The sequence below is a fragment of the Amphibalanus amphitrite genome, unplaced genomic scaffold, assembly GCF_019059575.1.
Source record: "Amphibalanus amphitrite isolate SeventyFive unplaced genomic scaffold, NRLGWU_Aamphi_draft 000221F_arrow, whole genome shotgun sequence".
Lineage (NCBI taxonomy): Eukaryota > Metazoa > Arthropoda > Thecostraca > Balanomorpha > Balanidae > Amphibalanus > Amphibalanus amphitrite.
This window is the reverse complement of record NW_024881716.1, coordinates 19,743-45,026: the sequence shown is the minus strand read 5'-3', so window position 1 is coordinate 45,026 and position 25,284 is coordinate 19,743. Positions and strand designations below refer to the sequence as shown.

Here is a 25,284-nt window from a genome sequence, read left to right as displayed (position 1 = left end):
TTGAAAAAATAGCTGCGGTATAATTGTTGAATCAGGTCTAAGTCTCATCTTTTGGCAAATGGAAGTAAAATGTCTCAAAAAGATTTTCACTCAGTTTCCCGTTTCTATGATGTTTCTAACCGGCCAAAAAATAGCTCCAAAGTTAAGGTGCCCGTCTTACCCTATTTTCCCCTATATGAAGTCATGCATGGGAGGATAATGTTTGAAAAAGTTACCCCGATCGGCGACCGATAGTCGGAAAGACGACATATGCTCACTTTATTGTCAACGGTCATCATAAACAAACCCCTATTCTGACCCATGGGAATGGAATAATGGATGTTGTGTTTGTTCAAGGACGAGCGTTGCATCTGACATCGTATCATTCATAACATTGTTGGCGATGAGTGAAAAGGCGATTTTCTCTTAAGTGATTTTTTTTTTTACTTAGACTTATGCAATTTCACACCACATCCAAACCATATCATAAGCCATTATGATTAAATGTTGCGTTTTCAGCTTTTCATTGTTCTTCTTTTCAGCTCAAAATAGCTACAAAAAATGACTGCTCACCTCGTACGAGCTTTACAGAGACAATTGAACGTTGGAACCAAAACACTAAAATGGGTGCCCAGTACTGCCCACGTATCCCGGTTACAAAAGTCCGAGCTCGAAGCGTGACGGACGCTCGGTGTTTATGAGCATCCTGACGGCTACGCCCTAGTGACGGTATGGTTGCGATTGGTGGCAGGCCAGTCGAAGGCAGTGAGAGAGAGAGAGAGAGAGAGAGAGAGAGAGAGAGAGAGAGAGAGAGAGAGAGAGAGAGAGAGAGAGAGAGAGAGAGAGAGAGAGACAATTTATTGGATCTATGTACACAAATTAAAAAGATAACATACACGATTGGCGTAAAAGCGCCCGAGGCGCTTAATACGAGACGCCGTTCGAGAAAAAGTTTTGTACAGCATCTAAAACACTCTTGTGTCCTCACACACATCACTACTCACACACAACACATTTGCATATGTTCCTCAGTAAATGTTCAAACGTGGATGCGCGCCACTTGTACTCTGCACCACTTATAAAAGCATCGATATATGAAACGCACCACACTAAATTAACGACGATAACTAACTTCTACGACTCCTACTACTTCTACTACTACTACTACTACTACTACTACTACTACTACTACTACTACTACTACTACTACTACTACTACTACTACTACTACTACTACTACTACTACTACTAATTGCAAGCACAATACAGTGTACATAGTATAATGTACCTACAATGGACATTACACATTGTTACATATTACTATATGTCACATTCGCAAAAGTGGCCGACCCTAAACCTGTAGCCGAAGCGCCTGTCCCCCTGCCCCTCGGCTAGCGCAGAGAGTAGTTTCTTCGCATGTTTTTGTTAGTCAGTTCTCCCTTCGATCGTCAGCTTATCTAATGTCTATTCTAGTGAGAAAATCTCTTCGTCTGGAGAATGAAGCGCTGGACAGCCAGCGCAACGTTAGTTTCAGAGTCCCTATTTGTTTTAGATGGACCCTTCGTTAGAATTTCAATTTGGGCTTCCCGCGGGATATTTCTGAAGTTGTTTCCAAGCACTGCTGATAAATTGTCGTATAATGTCATTCGTTCTACATTAAATAGTGGGCATACGAGTAAGAAGTGTTCCACGTTTTCTTTAGCGCCTCCACATCTACAAGCTGTTGTATTGTTTTTTCCAAATTTATGTTGATCCTCGTGTAGATCAGAGGCCCTCAGTCTGATTCGTGTATGTAACATGTTTCCTATTTTGGACCCTACATTAAAGAAAAAACGCGGTGGCGTGATTCCTATATATGCGTGCAACGAGGTCTTGAACTGTCTGATGCTGTGTTCTGTCCGCATGGTGTCAGGCAGTTCGTTCCATGTTCTGGTCGTAGCTGGGACGAGAGACCTTGCATACGACGCGGAGCGAGCCGCTGGGATAGTGCGTTTGTTGTATTGCGTACAGCGTAATTGTCGTGTTACCGCCGTATTTCTTGTTGCTGGTATTATATCTTTTATGTAAATGGGCACTCGTTCGTCGACGATAATCTTATGATAGAGTTTCAGCCTGTGGGTGCGGCGCCTATCTTGTAAGGTGCTCCAGCCAAGCTCAGTCCTTAGTCCGGAGGTGGGTGTCCGGCGGTGAGTGGCAGTGATGAGGCGTGCTGCCCTGTTCTGCGCCTTCTCCAGTCGTGATTTGTCAAATATTGTTATATGACAATCATATATGGTATCACAGTAGTCGAGGTGAGGACGCACGTACATTTGATATATATTCAACAATATCAGTCTGGGAATCAAGGGTGCGATTGGAAATAGAGGACTCAGCGTGCGATTGAATTTTAACAGGACATTATCTACATGTGACTTGAACCTTAGGTCGGTAGAAATCGTTACGCCAAGATGCTTATGGGAATCTCGAACGGGAATTCCTACGCCACCAAAAACCAGGGTGGGAATTTTACCGTTATTTTTCGTGAAAGTCTGCTGAGTAGTTTTCGTTGCGTTAAAAGTTACAATCCAATTATCTCCGTAGTGACTGATGCGTTCCAAGTCACGTTGCAGTGATCGTTGAACTTCGTTAACGTTGTCGGCATTGTGACTGGCATACAGTGAGCTGTCATCAGCAAAAAACAGCATTTCATTGTCGGTGATGCTACTAAGTCCGTTTAAATACAGGATGGCCAGAAGCGGGCCGAGAACAGATCCTTGCGGCACTCCTGCGAATAGTGTGCGCTGGGTGGATATGGCCTCCCCTACCTGAACTGATTGTTTCCTATCATGAAGGTAAGATTTAAGCCAATCGAGATTTGTGCCTCGTATTCCAAACTCAGCGTCACATTTTGCAACTAATCCTTCGTGCCATATCTTTTCGAAATATCTTGATATGTCCAAGTATATGATGGTGTAATCATTTCCGGAGTCCATGGATTTGTAAAGTTTGTCGGTGAGGTATGTTAGCTGGAGTTCCGTGTTGTGGCCTGGGCGGTAACCACTTTGTTTTTGTGTTATGAGGGCATTGTTTTGAATGTGATCGTATATTTGGGCGAATACGAGCTTTTCGAAGATTTTTGAGAGACAAGGTAGTAAACTGATTGGCCGATGCGATGCAGCTTCTGATGGAGAGCCCCTTCCCTTATAGATAGGTTTGACAGTTGCCAACTTCCACTGCGTTGGAAATTTTCCTTCGCGAAGTGATTTGTTAAAGATGTTAGCTAATGGCTCGGCAGTATACGCGGCGGTCATTTTAATTAGTTTTACGGGAAGTCCATCAGATCCGCAGGCTTTAGATGAATCCAAACTGTTTATTATATGCAAAACCGATCTGGGCGTGATAGGAGTGAAGTGAAATTCCAGTGTTGTTCTGGTGTGACTCGATTTATAGGTCCCAAGTGACTGCAGGTGATGGTCTTTGACGTTTATCTTTGTTTGGGAGCAGAAGTATGAATTTAGAGCTTCGGCTTTTTCGTGATCTTCGCTAAGAATCTCATCTCCGTCTATTAGAGGAGCCAGTGACGTCTTTTGCTTGAAACCCGTGATACTTTTAAGAATTTTATGATATTTATGTGGACTTTTCCTACTTTCCAGTAGTAAATTGACATTAGTTTTTATAGTTTTATTTTTTAGTTTTCTGTTGAGGCTGGTGACTAGGTTACGCTGGGACCGCCACTTGGCCCAATCTCTCTCTGTTCTTGTGTATTGAGCCCGCTTAAAAAGTCGGTCACGCTTACGCATTTCGCGTCTCAGCTCCGCCGAGAACCAGGGTTTGTTGTTACGGATTTTGATTGTTTTCGTTGGTATATGTGATTTAGCAATATGGATGATGGTCGATGTCAGTATCTCGACTGCATCGTCGATGTTTTCGTCCGTAATAGCTTTCCAATCGGTATTTGCAAGTGCTGTAATAAATTCATCGGTGTTCGTTTTTGCATAGTCCCAGACAGTGATTGTTGGGTGCTGATCTTCAAGCGTTGTCTGAATAGCAAGGGTGATGATCAGAGGCAGATGGTCTATATTGGAGAAGGCCGGCGCGACACCTGATTCTTTTACTAGATAGGGTTGATCTACAAAGGCTAAATCTCTGATGTTATGAGTGTTGTTTTGCACGCGCGTTGCAGAATGAATAATTTGCGTTAGATTTAGTGCGTCAGCTGTGGTTTTCAGTTTCGTCTCGAATGAGGTAATAGGGGAGTGGTTTGGCGCATTGGGAGGCAGCCAGCAGTTACCCGCGTTTAAGTCACCAACGAAAGCTATGAGGTCTGGACAAAATTTTTGAGCTTCTAGAACACTGTCGGATAGATAATCTAGGAACTCGTCTTGTTCGGTGGAGCATGTGTGAGGCGGGAGATAAGCCGAGCATAGCAATATGTTTCTTTTGTTTACTCTTACTTTTACCCAAGTGGCTTCAAAGCTTTCACACTCAAGGCTCTGTATTTGTGAAAATGGCAACGTGTTTCTTACGTAGATCGCTACTCCCCCGCCCTTTCTCGTTCTGTTTTTTAACACCGGTGTGTGGAAACCAGACAGGGAATAGAGACTTGGGTGAACTGCCTCATCGAGTTTAGTTTCGGAGAGGGCAAGAATGCTTATCTCATTCATATCAACAAAGTTTTGCAACTCTTGTAGGCGGACAGGGGCTGTGATAGAGTTAATATTGATCGCAGATATGCTGATATTTTTATAAGGGAGAACGCGACTAGCTTCGGCTTGTGTAGACATGGGGAAGGCGCTCCGGCTGGCGGCGGGTGATACAGCTTAAGTTACGGTTGTGATACAGTTAGTCACAATAGTATGAGACAAACAAAATGAAACATTGAGTACATCGAACACGATACCTTGATAACACCAAACTACGTTCATTGAGATCCATTGGCATAAAACGCTCAGTTATCAACGGCATTTCCATGGCTGACACATTCCGGGCCTGACATTGATTGATAGTGCTAATCCGCTTAGCCACCCTTCACCACAGTGCCAGGGTACGCACCGAGGATGTGGGTGGTCTGAGAGTGGTTACCTGTCGGCGGTCCGCTGATTGTCGTTGGACGGGCCCTTCCGCTTAGCTGGGCGGCGCGGCGCTCCCTATGCGCTTTGATCCGCGGCGGCGCTCCGTCACCCACGCGTCGATGGCCTCCGTCGTCCGCCACGAGGGGTCGGCGGCTGCCCGTTGTGCGGGCCGGCCGGCGGCGCTGGTTCCGGCGGCGCTGGTCCCGGCCACGTGGTTCGGGGCCCTGCGCGGCTGGAACTCGCGCAGCGCGTCGGCTCCCACGATATCCACCAGATCAGCCAGGCACTTGATGGGCTTTGCTGCCTCCTCTTCCGTCTTTTTTATCTTTACGATGCCGTTGGTGCTGTATGCCGCCCAGAGCGTCTTTTGTTTCTTCAGCTGGCGGGCGACGTACATCAGATTTTGGTTTTTGGGCGTTAGACACTACACGGTTTGAGAGCAATCTTGGCATTAGCGACCACACACGGGTCCTAGGGTTGAAGATTATGGTAAGTTAACACTCGCACCGACGGGGGTCTGCGCCAACTTCGTACCGACGGGGGGGAGGGGCGTATGACCGCCCCCCATGAGATCTCAAGAACGAAGCAAGATAGCGACAAGCGGTAAACGGCAAGGGATACGCACGGACAAGGTCTACAATTTTTACAAAGGTCATTTTCAGGTCAGGTCAAAGATGACGTCACAGGGGTCAAAAAAGTCAAAATGGCGGCGCTTGGTATGGAGAGTTTTTCTCGAATAACTTTCGAACTAGTCAATATAGAAACAAACTAAGGGCAGCATCGTGATCCTCTCGTCAATCCGCATCGAATGATATATATGTTGACCTCGAAAGGTCAAGGTCAAATGTTGACCTCAGGTCACGTGACCTCGAGGTCATCATGTATATCATTCGATGCGTCTTGAAAAGCTGAACACAATGAGACCATCTGCGCGGCTGTATCTTGTTCCTGTACGGAGTTATTGTCAAAAAACCGCTTGTGACCTTTGATGACGTCACATGACCTTACAGCTGCCCAACAGCAAAACAGACCTCAAGGTAGTGAAGGTTGATCGTATATGAGGTCATGTATGGTTTATGGGGCCATTCCGACCCGTTTTAGTGGTAAAAACAGGGAGTTGATTTTTCCCCCATTGACTTATAATGCGGAGGTCGAGAAATTGACCTGACCTTAGGTCATCGATATCAAAATTCCGAGATATACAAGTTGTAGCTACTAATGACCTTAAAACATCCTGCGACTTTTAAAGGCCTCCGACATCTACTGTAGCTCTGGCACGGCGACAAAGTTGCAAAAAAGTGACTTGAGGTTGGGTCATTCAAAGTGACCTGGTGACCTGACCCTAACCCTCGCCCACACATGCAATTTCCCATCCTAGAACGCACATGGGGGGGGGGTGCCACCCCCACACCATTTCGTTCCTGTTGGAGATAGAGCTTCGCGGTAAAAACCAAAAACATTCTTTGGGAAGAGACGAATCCAATGATACCCAGTTTTACCTTCTCAGGTCAGTCATTGACCTTCCAGGTCAGGTCAAACTAAAAAATGTTGCTGTTTTGGGCCATCGCTGGATATCAAGTGCGCTGCTTAGCATATACCTACAGATGACGATGTCGTTTTCTGGTGTCAAGCCAGCTAGAACCTCTGTCACACCACTCGACCAGGTTTTTGCTGCTGAGGTCATTTCAGGTCAAGCTAGGTCAAGTTCAATGATGTGTGTTTGTATGTCTCTGTGTGTCTGTGTGTACCTATACTGATGTGTGCACCGTTGTTTATGTGTCCATATTACATGAAATCATGGTCTGACAAGCTTTTACAAAAAAATGCAGTCAAAAAAACTTCACGAAAAGTAAATTCAGCTTGCCTAAAACGCAATTATTTTAGATGACCTAGGTTGACCTTGACCCTGACCTTGACATCTGTACATCGTCGAACAGCATCTTCCATGATAGGTGGGTGGTAAGACTGGCAAAAAAGGCCGAAATCAAGGTGTCAAAAGCTCGCAAGGCCCATAGCCAACGCAAGATGTTGAGAATTGGTCATTTGGGTCATGACATGACCTGAAAAACAAGGTCATATCTCTGAAACCAAAAACGACAGAAACTTGAAATTAAAAGTGGACATCAAGAAAGGATAGCGGAGCAGATACACAGAAAATCAGGCTTCTAGCTCTAAAAGAGTTGAGTGCAGAGCAGGAAAACTATCTGGAGGGGGGAAGGGGGTGACAACCACCCTCCCCCATGTGCGGGCGAGGGTTAAAATTTAGGAGGTTCAAACTTGCACACCATGTGTAAAATTGATGAGAAAATAGTCATACTAAATTTCGTGGCGCTACGCGCCGCGGTTTTTCCGCTATTCGCGAAAAACCTCAGGGGGGAGGGGAGGCGGATAACCGCCCCCCCCCCCGTCGGTGCGCGGGTTGATACCGTTCATCATTTCATCTTCAGCGCTTATTCTTATTTTTTTGCTGAACACCAGGGCGGGGTCACGCATCAACACAGTTTGATTCTTTAACTAAAAAGGTACCTACATCGTAATGCCAATAAGATCAGTTTCATTCTGCTCGATCTGGATTGCATCCGCTGTACCGCCATGCCATTTAGAATATCCATTCAAACCACTTTAAGTAACAAAAATATAAATTTCTATGCAACAACGTAACTATGTTATGTTTAATTACTGCTATCTGACTTGTCGATTCTTACAAACTACACGTAAAGGTCGGTGCGAATGTGTGAGCGCTGCAGCATATTGGGGAGTCGAGCGCGGCGTATGTGAGTCAGCCGGCGCGGTGGCGCGGCTCTGTCGGCCCGTCCGGCGGACACTGACCGGTCGGTCGGGCTGGAGACGGTCCGAGAGGAGCTGCAGCTGCGGCCGCCGCTCCGAGCCGTCCGCGGCCGCAGAGGTACGCCGCAGTCGCAGCTAGACGAGGGCGCGGCGCCGGGCCTCCCTCAGGGACCGGCCGCAGGTCCCCCACTGAGCGACCTGACCGGCTCGGCCCACCTGCGCCCCTTCTGCGTGACCGGTGCCCATCCAGCTAACGCCTTGAACATGTCTGTAAACATCGTGCGCTGACCCTAGCAACCACTGGTGCGCTGTTGGCGTCTGACCAACTATCAGGAAAGCGAGCGTCGGAACCATTCGGCCGCTATTTCTCACGGAACGTGACGTCCGCACTGTATGTATATACCTACTATTGCGGGGCACAGACCTGTGCTGCCTGAGAACGTGTGTCAGGAAATGCTGCGATATGGCGATGGAATGAGGGCCAATGAGGCTACATATTTTTCATTAGAAATTTAATTCAAGTGTTTTGAAGGGATTGACGGGTGGAGCCGGAGCTTGCGCAGTGCGCTAAGAAAGGGTGTGATTGACATTTATGGCACAGGCCTAAGCCCCTTACGTGCTTACGATTGGGTAATTTAGGGGAAACATTCATACCGATGTTGAGAATAGTACCTACCTAACATTTCGGACACAATGAATGGAGACTTCCACTGGCGTCTAACTGAGCATACTTTCACTGGCGTCTAACTGAGCAGACGTTCAAGTTGGCGTCTAACTTGGCATCTAACTGTTGGACGGATACTTCCAAACTAAACGCGTCTTAACCCTCGCCGGCCAAAGGGGGGGGGGCGGGTGCCGCCCCCCCCCCCCCATAGGGGAAAGTGACCCAATAACGCACTGCTCCTATTTACGCACGACCGCAAGGAAATCATCGCTAGATGTCACTACAACTTGCTTATAATCAGCTGAATGTGCTGCGCCAAAGCGTCTGCCTTTTCTGCACCACGTGCAAGTCGATACGGTAAGTTTGGCTTATATCTGTTGTAATGAAACATCTTTCTGTGAAAAGTCGATGCGACTAAACAGTCAAAAAATGCCCCAACTAATAAGCAGTGTTCGATATATCCCGAGTTTAGGAAGATTGAATACGAGGGCAGGCTTCTCATATGTGAGTCATTAGGATCAAAAATGCAGTTGAAAATATTAATTTGGTTCAAAATGATGATGTTGATAACTTAGTTATTTAAATCTTATGACGAGAGCGATTGGCATTTTTGATATGCAGTGTTATTCGAAAACAGGTCGGAGAGTTTAAGTCTTTAATTTAGTAGTCGCCGCTTACTTATAATGCGGCATACACGCCGCACATAACCGCCAATGCCGCAACGCAGCTTAGATTTCGAAGTAAGCATTTGTGGGTATATTGGGTTTATTGTAGGGTATGTTGGGGTATATTGGGTTTAGCCTCACCCCTTGCCTTGTAATGTAACTATGCGATTTAGAGCTGCCAGTTAATTATGCACCGAGTGTTTTTATATACCTTGGCACCGAGTGAGTGTAGGCCTTGTGTGGTTAAAAAACATTTTTATGCCTTATTTTTTTCATTTGAATGCTAGGATTCATTGAAAAGATGAAGTCTGATTTTATCACCATATAAGGTCATCGCCCCGCCCACTCCAGCCGTTGATTGGCTAATCCAATTTTTGTTTGGCTCCTCATAGTTTCCCCAACTGGGCTCAGGCTAAACCATAATAGAGATCAACCTAGGGTACCCCAAATCTAGTTTTCTCATGGTTTTAGGCCACTCACTTTTCATACGTTGGCCTTTAAAAAAAAAGCGAAAAGTAGGGCATTCTGTCTCAGCTGAGTGAAGAAACTACTGTTTTGGCAACATGGAATAAAGGTTTTAATCTGACAAATGAGGTAACAGTACTGGCACATTGTGGTTACCTACTTGGTTCGTGACTTGTTACTGAACTGCAGGAAGCCTGAGGCGTCGACCATGCTGCGCCGGGTACACTCCCGCTGCCCCCATGTCTGGGGCTACCTGGGGGTGCAGGCACAGCGTGCGGGCCTTCTGCTGGTGCACAGGCAGCCGCCAGCCCTGACGCGCCCCGAGAGCAAGTACCACATGCTCGCCAGGCACAGGTGAGTCCCAGCCAATAGAGTCTGGTATGCCATCAAGTTGTAGTATGTACTACATACTAGCAGAAGGTGCCAGTCTCTGGCACTTGAACAAAGTGGACGGCGGGGATGCAGTAGCGTGCAACTTGGCCTCCACCTCCTTGGACCGTTTTGTCTCGGACGGTGCTGTGGTTACCTACTGTAACAACTGTGCCAGACAGTCAGTGATGTGGGTACCGCCCGTCATTTGTCACACGGTGTCTTGGTGTTCGCCCCCCAGGCAGCAGTGGCTCCTCGTGTCCCCGGTGACGGCCGCGCCGGCCGGCACGCGCGGCGTCGGTATGCTGGTGGCGCGGATTGTGCGCGGCTTACTTAAGATCCGCTATCTGCTGATCGGGGGCACACTGGCCGGTGGCTACTCCATACAAAAGGTGCTGTATCAAACGCTGATCTAATCCACTGAAATGTAGAGCATATGCTGGGCAGCAGATAAGGCTTCTTTACTAGGCATGTTGCGACCCATTATCTTCCTAGCTGTGACGTGAACTGGTGGTACTTTTGGTCTCAAGATAAGGGCCCAGGCGACCTGTAGTTTTGATGCAGTAAATACCCTTACTCTCGCCACAGATCGGGCCGAGTGCACCCTTCTTTCCATCCAGCCCCACCCCTACTCGATTTGTGGCGAGGGTGAGGGTATTCACCGCATCCGAACTACAGGTCGCCTCGGCCCTTATCTTGAGACCAATAGTACACATTTCATGCGTACTGGAGTTGAACTCTTATCATTTTTGCCTGGACAAACTTGGAGCCAGTTACGTTGCTGTGGCTGTGCCGTGCCTGTCTGTGACTCTCGGTGGTGAGCGTTTTCACTCTCTCAGTCGTACGAGGATTTCAAGAAGGGCCTGCCGGACGTTGGCTGGCTGCACGGCATTCTGCCCTCCACGGAGGCGGTCGACGCTTTCCGCGGAAACATGATCAAGTTCAAGGACAAGTTCCGCGACTCTTTCTCAGCGTTCGAGTTCGGTGGGTCGGCTGGTGGTCGTCAGAAGGTGGTTGTGGGCCGGTGCTTGTGACAGTCACCAGCTTAGGGCACGGGCTCGTCTTGTTGTGATCGCTGTTTTTTTTTTTTGTGCACAGTATCGACGTCAAATATTTCGAGGTACAGTTACACCCTGATTGATACCCTGTTGATGCGCAGCTCCATTCCATTTTAAGTCTGGATAGAAACGCTGTTGGGTGGTTAGTGCCGTCGTGGTGGCCAGTCATGGGTATCCACTGAGCCGTTGCTGTGTGTCCGCCAGATGCCAAAACCAAGGAGCTGTACGGCGACAAAATGGGCGAGTTCCGCGAGTGGTTTCAGCAGCGACTCGACGACGCCATCAAAGCCTCAGAGGCGGGCCGCGCGCCCGGAGACCCAGGTGAGACGGGGCCGGTCGGCAGGCTGCGCAGCGCGGGGCCACGGGCTGGGGTATAGCTGCGGCCCACGGCACCGCTCACACATGACGGGACAGGGGCGGGCCGACAGACCCGGTCAAAGCCGCGTACCGGTGCTGTGTCCACGGGCGCAGGGCGCTCAGTAGCGACGACGGGCGGGCGGTGCGGACACGGACCCGCGGCAAAACCAGGTGCACCTGAGTCCGGATCACAGGCACATGAGCAGAGTGCAGCTAACACCTGCGCCCCGTTCCGGCCGTCTTGTCCGATAGGGAAGCTCGGCGACATCCGCACCTGACCTCTGAGGGACGTTTGATATAGCGGGAATCTTGGGCTCAGTTTGTCAGTGTGAACGCACATTAGCGTTTTACCTCTTCTTGCCATGCTAATCAGAAAACTTGACTCCTTCGCCTAACTGTAATTTTGCTTTAACTTATTATGTAATAATGTTTTCGACATCTTAATGCTTTTTCAGTTGGACTATTTGGCATGTGTCGTTTCGTTTCATTGATTGAACTCACCCCATGTTCTCTTGTTTTGCTTTTAGGTTTGCTTTTGCTTGGCCCGGGACATTTCCAAGCAGGTGCGTGGGACTCAAGTTTTCTGTAGGCTCTGCACTATCTCCCTTGGTTTCGCGCTTTATTAACCCGCGCCCTGCTGGGGGGGGGGGGTGTTTGAACACCCCCCCCCCCCTTGTGGTTTTTCGCGAATATCTCAAAAACGGCGGCGCTCCGCGCCGCCGTTTTTGGTACACCTTATCATACATCAATTCTACACATGTTGTGAAAATTTCAGACCAAGGTCATTCAAGGTCAGGTCACCAGGTCACTTGAAGTGACCTCACCTCATAAAAAGTTTCAATGTCTGTCATAGCTACACCGAGTGACCGATCGCTTTGAAACTTTCAGCGATTGCTAAGAGCAATAGCATATACAAAATGTATATCTCAGAATTTTGATATCGATGACCAAAGGTCAGGTCAATTTTGCGACCTCCCCATGATAAGTCGATGGGAGAAAATTGAAATGCGCCTCTTTTGGACGAAAGACATTATAAACACTCCCAAACACTGAATTACAAGTGGTTTAGACACACTGAACATGAAAATGGTGTCCGTGACCCCTGTTTATGCCCTGAGGTCATCTTAGGTCACGAATGGTATCTAACAGTTTTTCGCAAATAACTTTTGATAGAGGCATGCTAGAGCGATGAAAACGCCTTAGATGTGTTCAGCTCGACGATACGGATCGACTGATATGCAACATGACCCTTTCCGGTCAGGTCATGACCTTGACCTGAGGTCAAATTTTCAAGTTGACCTTTCAAGGTCAAGTTATAGTTCATTCGATGCGTCTTGATGAGAGGAACACGATGCCGGTAAAAGTAAGCTCGTACAAGGCTTGGGTCAAAAGATATTGCAGAAAAACTGTTACCGAAAAAATCGGCTATTTTTGCAGTTTTTACCCCCTGCAGGCAAAACCGTTGACGTTAGGTCAAATTTGAGAAAATTACTCAGAAAGGGCGTTAATAGGGCTATCGAATGCGCTTTTCCGCGGCGCTGTAGCTCTATTGGTTCCCGAGTTATGCGTTGGCTTCTTGGAAATTGTCGACATTCGACCTGGAAATCGGCGAAATTTTGCCTTCAATGACCTCTGGTGACCTGACCTTTGACCTGACCAAAAATTGACCAAAGTGATTTCCTCATTATTTTTGACGCTCTTTCGAACGCCGCCTTCCGCGTATCGCTACGTGGCCCAGGAGCCGAGTTAGAAGGGGGGGGGGTGTTCAAACGCACACACCCCCCCCCCCCCCAGCAGGGCGTGGAAATCCAGGACCCCCAGCCGGGCGCGGGTTAAGCTGCGTTGTTCATTGAGTGTGGGCCGGGCACTAGTGTCGGCTCCGCTGCCGTGTGTGTCACCGAGTGGCGATCTAGCCGCTCGCTGGATCGGCGGCCAGGTGACTGGGTGTCGGTGTGGGGAATCAGCAGGCCGTCTCGGGGAGCTGTCACTCTCTGACCCCGTGCCGGTGTGCCGCAGAGCCCGGTGACGACTCCTCGGCACTGGGGGCGGCGCCGGCCGTGGCGCTGGCGTTCACACGACCCCAGTCGACGGCCGAGGACACCGACAAGACCAAACAGGAGAACGGTACGCCGGGCGCGCCGCGAGCCTCTGGGACCGCCGCCACGGGTCGCGGGCGGGGTGCAGTGCTGTACGCCATGTGATATCACTCAATGGGGTCGGGTCACAGCTGAATAACCCCCGGGTCCGGATTTGGCTGCAGGCTCTGTCTGTCCGTCTGTCTGTCCACACGGCTATGATGATGGTAGGATGGTGCTATGATGGCTCTCCGCTCGGCGGTCCGTGGACGCGTGGCCTCTCCGGCGCCCCGCGCTGACCTCTCCGGCGCCCCGCGCTGACCGGCAGAGGCGCTGCGCCAGAAGCTGGACGCCCTGCAGAGGGAGCTGGCAGAGGTGCAGCTCAAGTACCAGCGCGAGCTGGAGCGCGTCGAGCGCGACAACAAGGAGCTCAGGAAGCGACTGCTGCTGCGGGCCACCGAGACGGTGGCGCACCGCAAGATCAAGGTACCAGGCCTCCGGGCGTAGCGGCACGGGCCGGTCGGGCGTCGGCTGACCGCAGACTGCCTCCAGAACATAAAATACCTACTGAAGAAGTTGACTGATCAAATTTAATATTGAAAGTTTATTTTGATTTCACCAAAAAGGCAAAAAGGCATGGTAAATTTTTGGAAGAAAAACAGAAAAGTGAAGTATCAGTAATGACTTTATGTTGCTCTGCAACCGGATTTTTCACTTCCAGAACACTGCAGCTTTAATGCCACGATGCTGTGGATGCCGTTATACGGTCAATGGCCACCCCTCCCCACCTCACCGACCTGAGGCTTGCTGCCAAAAGGCCTACAGGCTCTGAACCGAGTGACGCCGCGCACGTGTCGCCATACGGCAGGAGATAAAGTGGATGTTGTGTTTGATTTATTCTGACATTGACAGTTATAGCCTATCTAGTGCCGTGAAGCCCGCCTACGAGCGGGGCGGTCCCTGTGCGTGGCATCTGACGCGGGCCGCCGGCCACCGCTGCCGACAGAAGTCGCTGATCGACATGTACAGCGAGGTGCTGGACGAGCTCAGTGACTACGACTCGTCCTACAGCACAGCCGACCACCTGCCACGCGTCGTAGTCGTCGGCGACCAGAGCTCCGGCAAAACATCCGTCCTCGAGATGATCGCCAGGGCGCGCATCTTCCCACGGTGAGCGACAGCCACGACACGTCCCACGCGCCCACTTGTCTACGGTGAAGGGCATCCATCAGCTCGATCTCTCCGTGGCAGACATCTAGAGGCAGCCACAGGCCCAGCGTTGGTTGGATTCAGTCCGGGCCGGGCGGCTCCGTCTGCTGCCGTCGTCGGCTGGCCTCGGACGGGCTGTGCGGCGCCCGTACTGTGCTGTGCAGGGGACGCAGCACGATACTGCGCCGGATGGCCCGCATCCACTCAGCCATGTCACTCTGTGTGGCCGCCGACAGCCGGAAGCTGGTGTGCCGGCCGGGGGCCATCCCCGCGCCGCCCAGCGCGCCGGCCAGCTGCTTCCAGCTCTTCAGGTGGGCCGGCTGGGCGTCGCCCTCCGGTAGCCGCACCAGCTCGAAGCAGTTGTACCTCTCCAGTTCCAGCACGGCGCGCACGGTGACGTCCTCCAGGATGAGCATCCCCTTGAGTCCCGCGGCGGCCGGATCCACGAAATAGTACAGACAGTTGTTTTTAAGTATGAAGTAGCGGTCTTTCCACGTCTTGACGCGTCCGCCCTGCTTGCAGAGCCAGCCGCGGTGTTGCGGCTCGCTGAGCGCGTATCTGAGCTCGCCGGTGGTGTCGGTGGCGGGCGCGGGCAGCGGCTCGGCGCTCACCTGCCGGTATAGGCGCAGCAGCTCGTCGGGCGGCGGCGTGTCCGGGCCACAGCCGCGCACCATGTCTACGAACCGCTCCGGCGACGGCCGGTCGGCGCGCGCCTTGGGGTCGTGCAGCAGCTGGCTGAGGAGGAAGAGTGCGTAGGCAAGTGTGAACCAGTCGTGTGCCGTCTGGCCACAGTCGTTTTGCCGGCCGTACTCTGCAGCGAACTTGGTCAGCACGTGGTATATCCGCTGGTTCTCGCCGTGTAACAGGAACGTTGAGAGTACCTTACGCAGCGCCGCCAGCAGCGGCAGCTCGCAGAAGTCGAAACTGGCCATGAAGGCCTCTAGTACGGCGCTGGGAAATTGGCCGGGCGCGGCCAGGTACGCGCCGATGGCCCGCTTGTCCAGGTCTCTGCGCTCGAGCAGCAGCTGCGCCACGGCACGGGCCGAGCGCGGCAGCACGCCGCTCGAGATCATCGCCTCGACGGCCGGCTCGGGCGCCACGTTGAAGCGTCGGCAGGCCGTCGACAGGCGCTCGCTGAGCCGCGGCTCGTCCGTAGCGGTCGGCGCCGGTCGGCCGGCACGGCTGGCCGGCGGCCCGCAGACAGGACCGGGCTCCGCGCCAGCGGCCGACACTGGTCGGCTGGTGGAGGCGGTGCCAGCGTCGGACCGTGCCGGCCGGCGGCGGCAGCGAGGTGCTGGCGGTGTCCCTTCGGAGTCCCACGGGTCCACGTACCACTGAGTGCTGGGGGTCGGGCCCTGCTGGTGCCACTGCTGCTGGTTCAGCTGGCTACAGTGGAGCTGGCAGTGAAGCTGGTCTGCGCTGCGGTCGGGCGGCGGCCGGCGCGGCGGGCTCGGCGTGTGGCTCAGACACCTGCGAGGCGCCGTCTGGGCGTGGCCGCTGCGCACGGGGCTGGGGCTGGCGCGCCGGCTGACGCACACCCGAACACCGAGCAGCTCAGACCGGTCGGCGGGCGCGGCTCCGTCCGGCGCGCCCCGCTCGCCCACCTCGGCCGTCACGACCACGGCGACGGCGGCTCGGCGGGCCACCGAGGCGCGCGGCGCCGGCAGCGGCTTCCGCGCGGACGTCACGCTGGGCAGGCGGCCCGACATGGCCGCAGACTGGAGCGGTCCGGCGGCTGCGGCCGACTGCGCGCCGGACGGCGGGCGCAGTACCTCCGGCCAGCCGCTGCCGGACGCCGCCGCGATAGCGGGCGGGTGAGCAGACCGGCAGGGACGGCCGAACTGCGCGGTGTAACAACTGGTTATGGACGATGACGATGTACAATAGGGTGGCCATTTTTTGCAAAGTACACGGAATCACCGCTCCAAGCCTCGATTCTGATGCTTTTTTTCATGCTGATTCCGATTCCGTCGAGAAAAAAATGAAAAATTCGTTTAAAAAAATTGACCCCTGAACGTCCTTGAAGTTTTTGGATAAAGTGGAAATATCGACGTCTCACTGCATAATCGAAAGCTGCGTTGTGTTTAGGCTGAAAAGTTTATATGAGCTTGAAACATGGTCTGTTGGCGTCACAATGCCGCTAAAACCAGCAATATCACTCAATTGGTTTGGCGACAGCATTCAATAATATCCGCACCCTTCGAGTCAATTTGCCTCTGATGGCGAGTTTCGAACTAATAGTGATACATGTCTGCCTGTAGGTGACAGCACTGTTCCCCAAACTTCGAATCTTTGATAGGTCATTGTGATATCATTAACACGTTTTATAATTATGTCTTCCCTGCCAAAAGATACATTAACCATTAATCTGTTCGTCTGAAAGAAATTTCAGGCATCAGTGTGTCACTTTCCTGGTCTCGACATGCTTCAGCCTTCGCATACCAACGCAAAATGTTGGCTCTGGAGGAAGATTTGTATTTTTTCACGAAGTTACCTCTCCTTGCCCTGCGTCAAGTGGTTTAAAAGATATTGCAGAAGAAACGGGAGGGGCGCTCTGTAGAGCCCCCCATCCCCACAGTCATTCGCGGTAAATATAACTACCTATATCGATGCTGTATTGTCGTTTTGTGCTACTAGAGTTAAAATGAGTCATCTGTTATTTTGTTTTGAACATGGGCCATCGTCTGCGCCTTGTGGAGGTCCAGTTGGGATTTCGGTGTGTGGCGGTAAGTCCCCTGGCTGTCCCGGGCTCCGGGGACTGGCCTTCTGCTGTGCGCGTCGGGGAGACCCGGCGGTGACGGGTTCCTGGGCCTGGAGCCGGTCCGGCCATGAGGTCGCCGGCTCCGGGCGGTCGGCGCGCCGTCCTGTCCCGGCGATAAGGACTCGTGATCGCCACAGCGTGACTAGGGTCGCTGAAAGGCTGTATAGCCCTATTTGTGTACATTAACTACGGCAACACCGATCGGTGCACATAATGAAACATGATATAAATTCATCAGGCTAGTTGGGCAGTTTCTTGGAAAGGTAATTGCAAAAAAATAATGTGTGATTTTTTTGTCACTAACTTTGCTCGATTTGTGATCAATTGACATTAAAATTGGGTATCACTCGGCGCCCCTTGCGGGAAGTAAGGCAGTCGTTTTTTTCTGCTAAACGCTTGATGAAAATGATGAAATTGCTCTGCTAAACGCAGAAAATCCCATTGAGATTTTCTGAAGAAAAAATCACAATTGATGGCCAACGCGAGAGGGTAACACAAACCCTGGCCCTGTTTCACCGCTGATAGCAGCACGCTGCTATCACGTTTCGCGAGCTGACGTAATGTCATGACGCCATACTGTTGACGTAATGGGCATTTCTGGCGTACGATTGCCGCGACCTTGGCCGCGACATTAAGTGACGTTATTAGCTTTAAAGTAAGAGTTGACGCAGGCAAAATAGCATATTTATGAATCAATTATGATTTTTGAATATGATGTATTTAAAACAAGTTAGATTTCGGAAAAAAATGGACGTTAACCTCGAACATTTAGTTCATGACGTCAAACAATATTGCGGCAATCGTGCGCCAGAATTGCACCTTACGTCAGCAGTATAACGTCATCACATTACGTCAGCTCGCGCAATTTGATAGCAGCGTGCTGCTATCACCGGTGAAACAGGGCCCCTTTTGTGCTGTCGGAGGATGCAAATAAGCGAATGACGGCGAGGAATGAGCTATAGCTCACGCGTGGTTATATGTATTTAATCGATTGTCAGTCTTTTTGATATTAGAATAGGTTTGTAAATAGATTCCTAGCGAAACAGGGTTTCGAAAATGTCATCAAAATTGTTTCGTAGGAAGTCACTTTGTGGTCTTGTGTCTCCCCGCTGACACCAACTGTGTGTGCTCTCAGCGGTGCCGGCGAGATGATGACCCGTGCGCCGGTCAAGGTGACTCTGTCGGAGGGTCCCTACCACATCGCCCAGTTCAAGGATTCGAGCCGCGAGTTCGACCTGGGCAGTGAGGCAGACCTGAAGGAGCTAAGGAAGGAGGTGAGCGCGCGCGGGAGCGGCACTTGTCGGCCAGCAGGGAGCTGGCCCACGGGAATGAAATCTGTCGAGTTGTGTATTTTCTATGGTAATGGTTGATAAATAGTTAACACTCGTGTCGTGGAACAACCGTCGCAACAGTTGCGCCTCACTTCAACTCACTTCAATATTTTGTCATCCCTATCAGGCGAAAATGATGTTCACTCACCATGCTGCTATTTAGATCTGTCTAGACCCTATGCTGGTTGTTTACGCAGCGTCTATAAATAGTGTGGCGATAGCGCCGCGCCCGCCGGCCGCAGTCCGGGGAACGGCTGACCGCCGGCAGCGTCATGGCCGGACGGCGTGGGCGGACGACTGGGGTACGGGTCGGACACCCCCCTAGGAGGGTGGACTGGGACTGGGACTGGCCGGATCACGGCCCGTCCGCCCCCGGGTAGCACGAACCTTGACTGGGCCGGGAGCAGGAGTCCGTCTGCCCGGTGTGTCTGACTGCTGTCCGGTGTGTCTGACTGCTGTCCGGTGTGTCTGACTGCTGTCCGGTGTGTCTGACTGCTGCCCGGTGTGTCCGACTGCTGTCCGGCCCGCAGGTGGAGCTGCGGATGCTGAACTCGGTGCGCGGCGGTAAGACGGTCAGCCAGGAGGTGATATCGATGACTGTGCGCGGCCCCGGCCTGCCGCGCATGGTGCTGGTCGACCTGCCGGGCGTCATCAGCACCGAGACCGTGGAGATGGCGGCCGACACGCGGCGCGCCATCAGCACCATGTCCGAGAGCCACATGGCCAACCCCAACGCCATCATCCTCTGTATTCAGGACGGCAGCATCGATGCCGAGCGCAGCAACGTCACCGGTGAGCGAGTCCGACCGACTGTCCGACACTGCCCCTACCCAGCCGGCGCATACTGGGCGGATCGCCAGTTCTAGCACGACATGGGTCAAAAAATCGAAATTTGTGGAAGTGCAATGAAACCTATACCATTTTGTTCAAAAATGATCATACTACATTGCTGTGGTCTTTGTTTTCCAACACAATTGCTATTTCATGGCGAGAACTCAGCCTAAACACGAACTTCGGAATCGTTTGGACCGAACTCGTCCCCCGCACTCTTTGACAACGTATCTTTGATCCACGAAAACAATCACAATTTGAGGAGGAATTCCACATTTATATACATCAAACGATAGCTCCGGGCCTGAAAAACACCTAACCACATGAAAATGGCGAACTCCTACTTGGTTATGATATATTTGCACCGCAAAGATTTAAAGACGAAAATATAATTTCACATAATTGACGTCACACACAAATGCTTTTAAAAAAGTACCGCAAAGTACCGCTTCGAAAATCTCGCTGCATGTCATTGAGTCATTGCACTAGAAGATCCAACATTCATTTCTTGCGACTTTTTGCGACTCTGGGTGTAGCAGCCAAACATCAGCCCGCGGTGGGCCGGTGCTCGGCGCCAAACGCGCCGGGCCGGGAGTTGTTGATTGAACACTCCCCTTCTAACTCGGCTCCTGGGCCACACAGCGACACGTAGTAAGTGGCATTCGAAAGAGCGCCCAAAATTCCAGCTAGTGTTCAGGTCAGCTAGATTCCAGGCCATTTCTAGGTCAAGTCAAAGGTCACGTCACCAGAGGTCATCAAAGGTAAAATGCTGCATATTTCAACATTTCTCGAAACACCGGCCCTTACCTCGGGGACCAATAGAGCTACATCGTCGCGGAAAAGTGCATTCAATAGCTCTTTTAGCGGTCTTTCTGAAATAAGCCCTCAGATTTGGCTTAACACTCGCCCGTAGTGGTGTTTTTCCAGCCGCCAACGTAAACAGGGGATCCGTTGTAACCCTTCCCCCTCCCCCTGCCGTTTCGTCCCTGATCGAGCTAGAGTTTTGCGGAAAAGACGAGCGTGTTGCCCGTAACGAGAGGAAGCCGATGATATCCAATTTTAAGGTCCTAGGTCAGCGGTTGAACCTCCATGTCAGGCCAATGACCCAAAAGTCGGGAACATGGGGACTTTTTAGAACGTCGTAAAGGGTGGCTGCCATGTTTTCTTTTTGTGCTGATCACGAATATCATGTTAGCTATGATCATAGATTGTCTTCATGCATTTAGGCCAGGTCGGGTCAGGTCAGGTCAGGTCAACCAGTAGGGGGTTTGCCGGGTATTCGTAGTAGGTGGCAACCGCCTCTGACAGCTTCTTAACATGTTACGAAGGCACCAAAGCTGCATCGTAAATGTTCAAATGGTTGCAAAATTCGAAATCAGCTCCAAAAACTGGCCTATAATCATGTAAAAATCGAAAAAATAAACCGAGGTCATCAAAGGTCAGTGACCTGACCTGACCTCCTGGTGACCTTGACACCCACCCTTAATGCATGGAAGCAACATCATATCCCATGTTTGAACGCTTGAAACCACGAAAAGACTGCAAACGCGCGGCTAATGCGAGCCGGCGTACGCTGAATCGCGATTCCGGCCGAACATGGTCTCGAAAAGAAGGTCACAGGTCAAAGGTCATTAGTGTCAGGGTCATGAAATTTTCAGGGTAGGGGTAAAAGTAATTAACACGAGGGTACTGAAAGTTTTGTTGCGATAGGCCGCTTTTTACGCGGGTTATTAGCGAAAAAACGAGATGGTCCGTTCGAAGACTCAGGCCCTGTCGCGCTAGAATGGCATGTCCGTCCAGTGTGCGGTGCGCGGACAGGTCGGCCGCAGTCCCCCCGATTAGCTGGCTGTCGCGGCTGAGCAGAATGTATCGCCGTTTGTCTGTCTGTTCGACAGAGCTGGTGTCCCGCATGGACCCGACGGGGAAGCGGACCATTTTCGTGCTGACCAAGGTGGACCTGGCGGAGGAGAACCTCGCCAACCCGGACAGGGTGAGTGACTGAACCCTGCACACCACACCGCCCCTCCCTTCCTCCTTCCGTATGGTCCGTGCCGACGCGGCCCCGCCCCTGCCGAGATACGGCCCGATGCGGCCGCTGCTGGAGTTTGTGTTTGGCGGTATGTTACTGTGTCGTGTTCGCTACTGTGCTGTTTTCTGTGCGCCACTGTGCCGCGGGTGGTCCGATCTTGTGCCGTGTGCCACCGAGTCGGCTACTGCCACCCTGGCTTTGAGCTGCTCCAGCCCTCGGTCTCCATGTCCCTCCGTCGGAGTAGACTGCCGCGCCCCACCGACGCCGTCTATGTAATCGTATGTCGACAGATCCGCAAGATTCTCTCGGGAAAGCTGTTCCCGATGAAGGCACTCGGCTACTTCGCGGTCGTTACGGGCCGGGGCAACAAGGACGACAGCATCGACGAGATCCGCAACTACGAAGAGCAGTTCTTCCAGAAGTCCAAACTGTTCCGGTGAGTCAGGAGCTACCCACTCCGGTGCGGCTTGGCGGGGCCGAGTGGGCCGCGGACAGCTCTGGTCAGCGGACCCCGACCCGTGCTGACTGTGTAACTGGCTCGGCAGGTCGGACGTGATGAGCTCTGCCCAGTGCACTGACTGTGTAACTGGCTCGGCAGGTCGGGCGTGATGAGCTCTGCCCAGTGCACTGACTGTGTAACTGGCTCGGCAGGTCGGGCGTGATGAGCTCTGCCCAGTGCACTGACTATGTAACTGGCTCGGCAGGTCGGGCGTGATGAGCTCTGCCCAGTGCACCACCCGTAACCTGAGTCTGGCCGTGTCCGACCGGTTCTGGAAGATGGTCCGCGAGACGGTCGAGCAGCAGGCGGACGCCTTCAAGGCCACCCGCTTCAACCTGGAGACAGAGTGGAAAAACAACTTCCCCGGGTGAGGCGCGCGGACCACGGGAGACACGGCGGGTGTGCGTGTGCGTGTTGAACTGTTAGCGGTAGTTCAGAGTACGTCGTGCTCCCTGCGCACAGTGCGCCGCTGCTGTGTGTCTATGACCGGTCGGCAGTTGTGTCTGTTTGTGTGTCTGACCGGTTAGTATGTGTGTGTCTGTCTGCGCCGGCAGCCAGCGGGAGCTGGACCGTGACGAGCTATTTGAGAAGGCCCGCGGAGAGGTACTCGACGAGGTGGTCAACCTCTCCATGGTGTCGCCCAAACAGTGGGAGGAGGCGCTCAACAGGAAACTCTGGGAAAAAATGGCCACATACGTGTTCGAGAAAGTTTACCTGCCGGCGGCCCAAAGCGGCAGCGCAGGTCAGTGGGGCGGGGGGAGGGGTTATAAGGCTTTGGTCCCCCGTGTTCGGCCGGTCTCCTGTGGTTCGCCGGCTCCCCACAGCCGCTGAATGGACTGCCGCCGCCGACAGGCACCTTCAACACCACTGTGGACATCAAGCTGAAGCAGTGGGCGGACGACAGTCTGCCGCGCCGCTGCGTGCAGATTGGCTGGGAGACCCTCGAGGAGGAGTTCAAGTACGTGTGCACCATGCCGCCGGCCATACAGGATGCTAAGATCCACTGGGTCATGCGTAGAGCGTGAGTGCGTGCACAGTGGAGTCGTTGGGGCAGTCCGTTGCTCCGAGCCCCGTTCTCGACTGGGCCTCTTAGCGAGTGCTAGCTGCCGGCGGGTGCGCGAGTCGCATCCGCTCGGCGTTCGTGGACGGCTGGGCGTCGTCGTTAGTCGTTACAGTCCTAACGTGACGATATTGTCCTAACCTGTCCTAACCTGCCCCGAAGCGTTCATTTCGAATTCCGTTGATGTGTTCTAAATTCGACCCGTTGCCCCGCCTCTTGTGCCAGGAAGTTCATGTCTCGCTCGGAGCGGCGCAAGGACCACGAGCCGCTGTTTGACCCGGTGAAGCACGCGGCGGTGGAGGAGGCGCTGCGCGACCACGACTGGGAGCAGCGCGCCGTCGAGCAGCTGCGCGTCATCCAGCTGAACACACTCGAGGACCGGGCCGTGCACGACAAGCGCCAGTGGGACGCGGCCGTGGCATTCCTCGAGCAGAGCATCAAAGACAAAATGCAGGTGCGTCCCGGGCCCGGCCCGGCGCGGTGATCGAGACCGGTCGATGTACCACGCGGTATACGGTCAGCCATCCACGGCGCAGAGAGCGGCAGCGGTCTGCCCAGGTCCACGTGTGAGCGGTGCCGGCCGTGACCGTGGCCCTGTTCGATCCTACCCCGCTGACGCTGCCCCTGCCCGCCCAGACTACGGACGAGATGCTGGCGGAGATGGCGGGGCCCGGCCTCTGGGAGAGGTGGCTGCACTGGCGCTCGGCCACACCGGAGCACCGGCGGCGCGCCGCCGTCCGCGCAGAGCTCGAGAGGACGCTGCACGCCGACCACGTGAGAAAAGGCTGCGTGGGGAGGGACGGGTGTAGGGGACCGCACCACCCCGCACAGCTTTGACGGACGGGAGAGGGACGAGAGCACCCGCCGAATGTCTGAGGGGAGGCAAGGGAGCGCCCGCCAGACGGCTGTGAGTGGAGGCCGTCCTCAGCGGCGACCAGTTTTAGAGAGGTTCTGTCCGTGTGTGTGCGTGTACACCGCAGTCGCCCTGAACCCCTCCCCCTCCCCTTCACTCGCAGGACCACCCTCCGCAGCTGGGCTACGACGAGATAATGGCCATTCGAAACAACGTGAAGACCAGCTGCGGCCTGGAGGTGGACAGCGAGCTGATCCGAGACACGTGGCGCCCAGTGTACCGGCGCTTCTTCCTGCGCCGGGCGCTGGCGCGCGCCTACGACTGCCGCAAGGCGTTCTGGCTGTACCACCAGGCGGTCTCCGAGTCCGAGTGCGACTGTAACGACGTGGTGCTGTTCTGGCGCATCCAGCAGATGATGCGCGCCACCGCCAACACGCTGCGACAGCAGATCGTCAACCGGGAGGCGCGCAGACTCGAGAAGCGCGTCAAAGAGGTGAGCAGGTGCCGCGGCAGCCCCCCTCCCCTCCCCGTCACGATCTGGGTAGACGGAGTCTCTTCCGTTGGGGTCCCCCTTCCTCGCTGGCGCGCAGTACCTCTGTCCTGTGTGGAACTGACGTCCGGTGCTGTGTGCAGTGGGCGATGGCTCGATACGGGCTCTTTGATATGCGTTTATGCCGCCATAATTGTATATTGTGTACACACGCTGTTACCGTACGTACTATTGGTCTCAAGATAAGGTTTCCACGGACCAGCTGTAGTGGGATGGTGTAAAAATACCCAGCAGTGGTGGCGACGGCGAGGGTATTCACCAAATTGCTGGTCGCTGGAGTCCATACCTTGAGACCAATAGTGCCCTGCACAATGGGCCATGAGGGCCGTGACCAACCGGTCTCGCCGTGCCGGCCAGGTGCTCGAGGACTGGAGCGTGGACGAGGAGAAAAAGCGCTCGCTGCTGACTGGACGGCGCGTCTCGCTGGCCGAGGAGCTGAAACGGGTCCGCCAGGTGCAGGAGCGGCTGGAAGAGTTCATCAACGCCCTGCAAAACGAAAAGTGACCACGCCTGGCCGCCTAGCAGCGCAGTGTTGCCGCGGTGGCCGATCAGGGCACGGAAGTGATAGTCCAACGACATTGTTTGGTGAGCCGGCCCGGCTGCGGTCGGCTGTGGAGGCCGCTCTAGCGCGGGGCGGAGTACCTTCCAGTGACGCGGTTAGCAGCGGCGGTGGCTGGCCTTCGGCCGCGCT

The 25,284-nt window shown here is 53.2% G+C and overlaps 1 protein-coding gene across 4 annotated transcripts; it reads left to right on the top strand.

Annotated features, from left to right (window-relative positions):
- The first annotated feature begins 9,685 nt into the window (after positions 1–9,685).
- LOC122385509 (dynamin-like 120 kDa protein, mitochondrial) lies at positions 9,686–25,281 on the top strand. Of its 4 annotated transcripts, none has more exons than XM_043373837.1 (19): positions 9,686–9,965; positions 10,222–10,372; positions 10,820–10,964; positions 11,243–11,359; positions 11,923–11,958; positions 13,412–13,519; positions 13,799–13,956; positions 14,477–14,640; positions 18,576–18,714; positions 19,302–19,563; positions 21,498–21,592; positions 21,922–22,067; positions 22,336–22,497; positions 22,685–22,872; positions 22,983–23,088; positions 23,416–23,644; positions 23,827–23,964; positions 24,207–24,536; positions 24,951–25,281. In XM_043373837.1, the coding sequence occupies exons 1-19, from the start codon at positions 9,820–9,822 to the stop codon at positions 25,095–25,097; spliced, it is 2,967 nt and encodes a 988-aa protein (XP_043229772.1). In that variant the 5' UTR covers positions 9,686–9,819; the 3' UTR covers positions 25,098–25,281. The 4 variants fall into 4 exon arrangements, with proteins under 4 accessions (XP_043229772.1, XP_043229770.1, XP_043229773.1 ...); XM_043373835.1 differs by having other exon boundaries at positions 22,983–23,151; XM_043373838.1 differs by lacking the exon at positions 11,923–11,958 and having other exon boundaries at positions 9,692–9,965.
- The last annotated feature ends 3 nt before the right edge of the window (positions 25,282–25,284 follow it).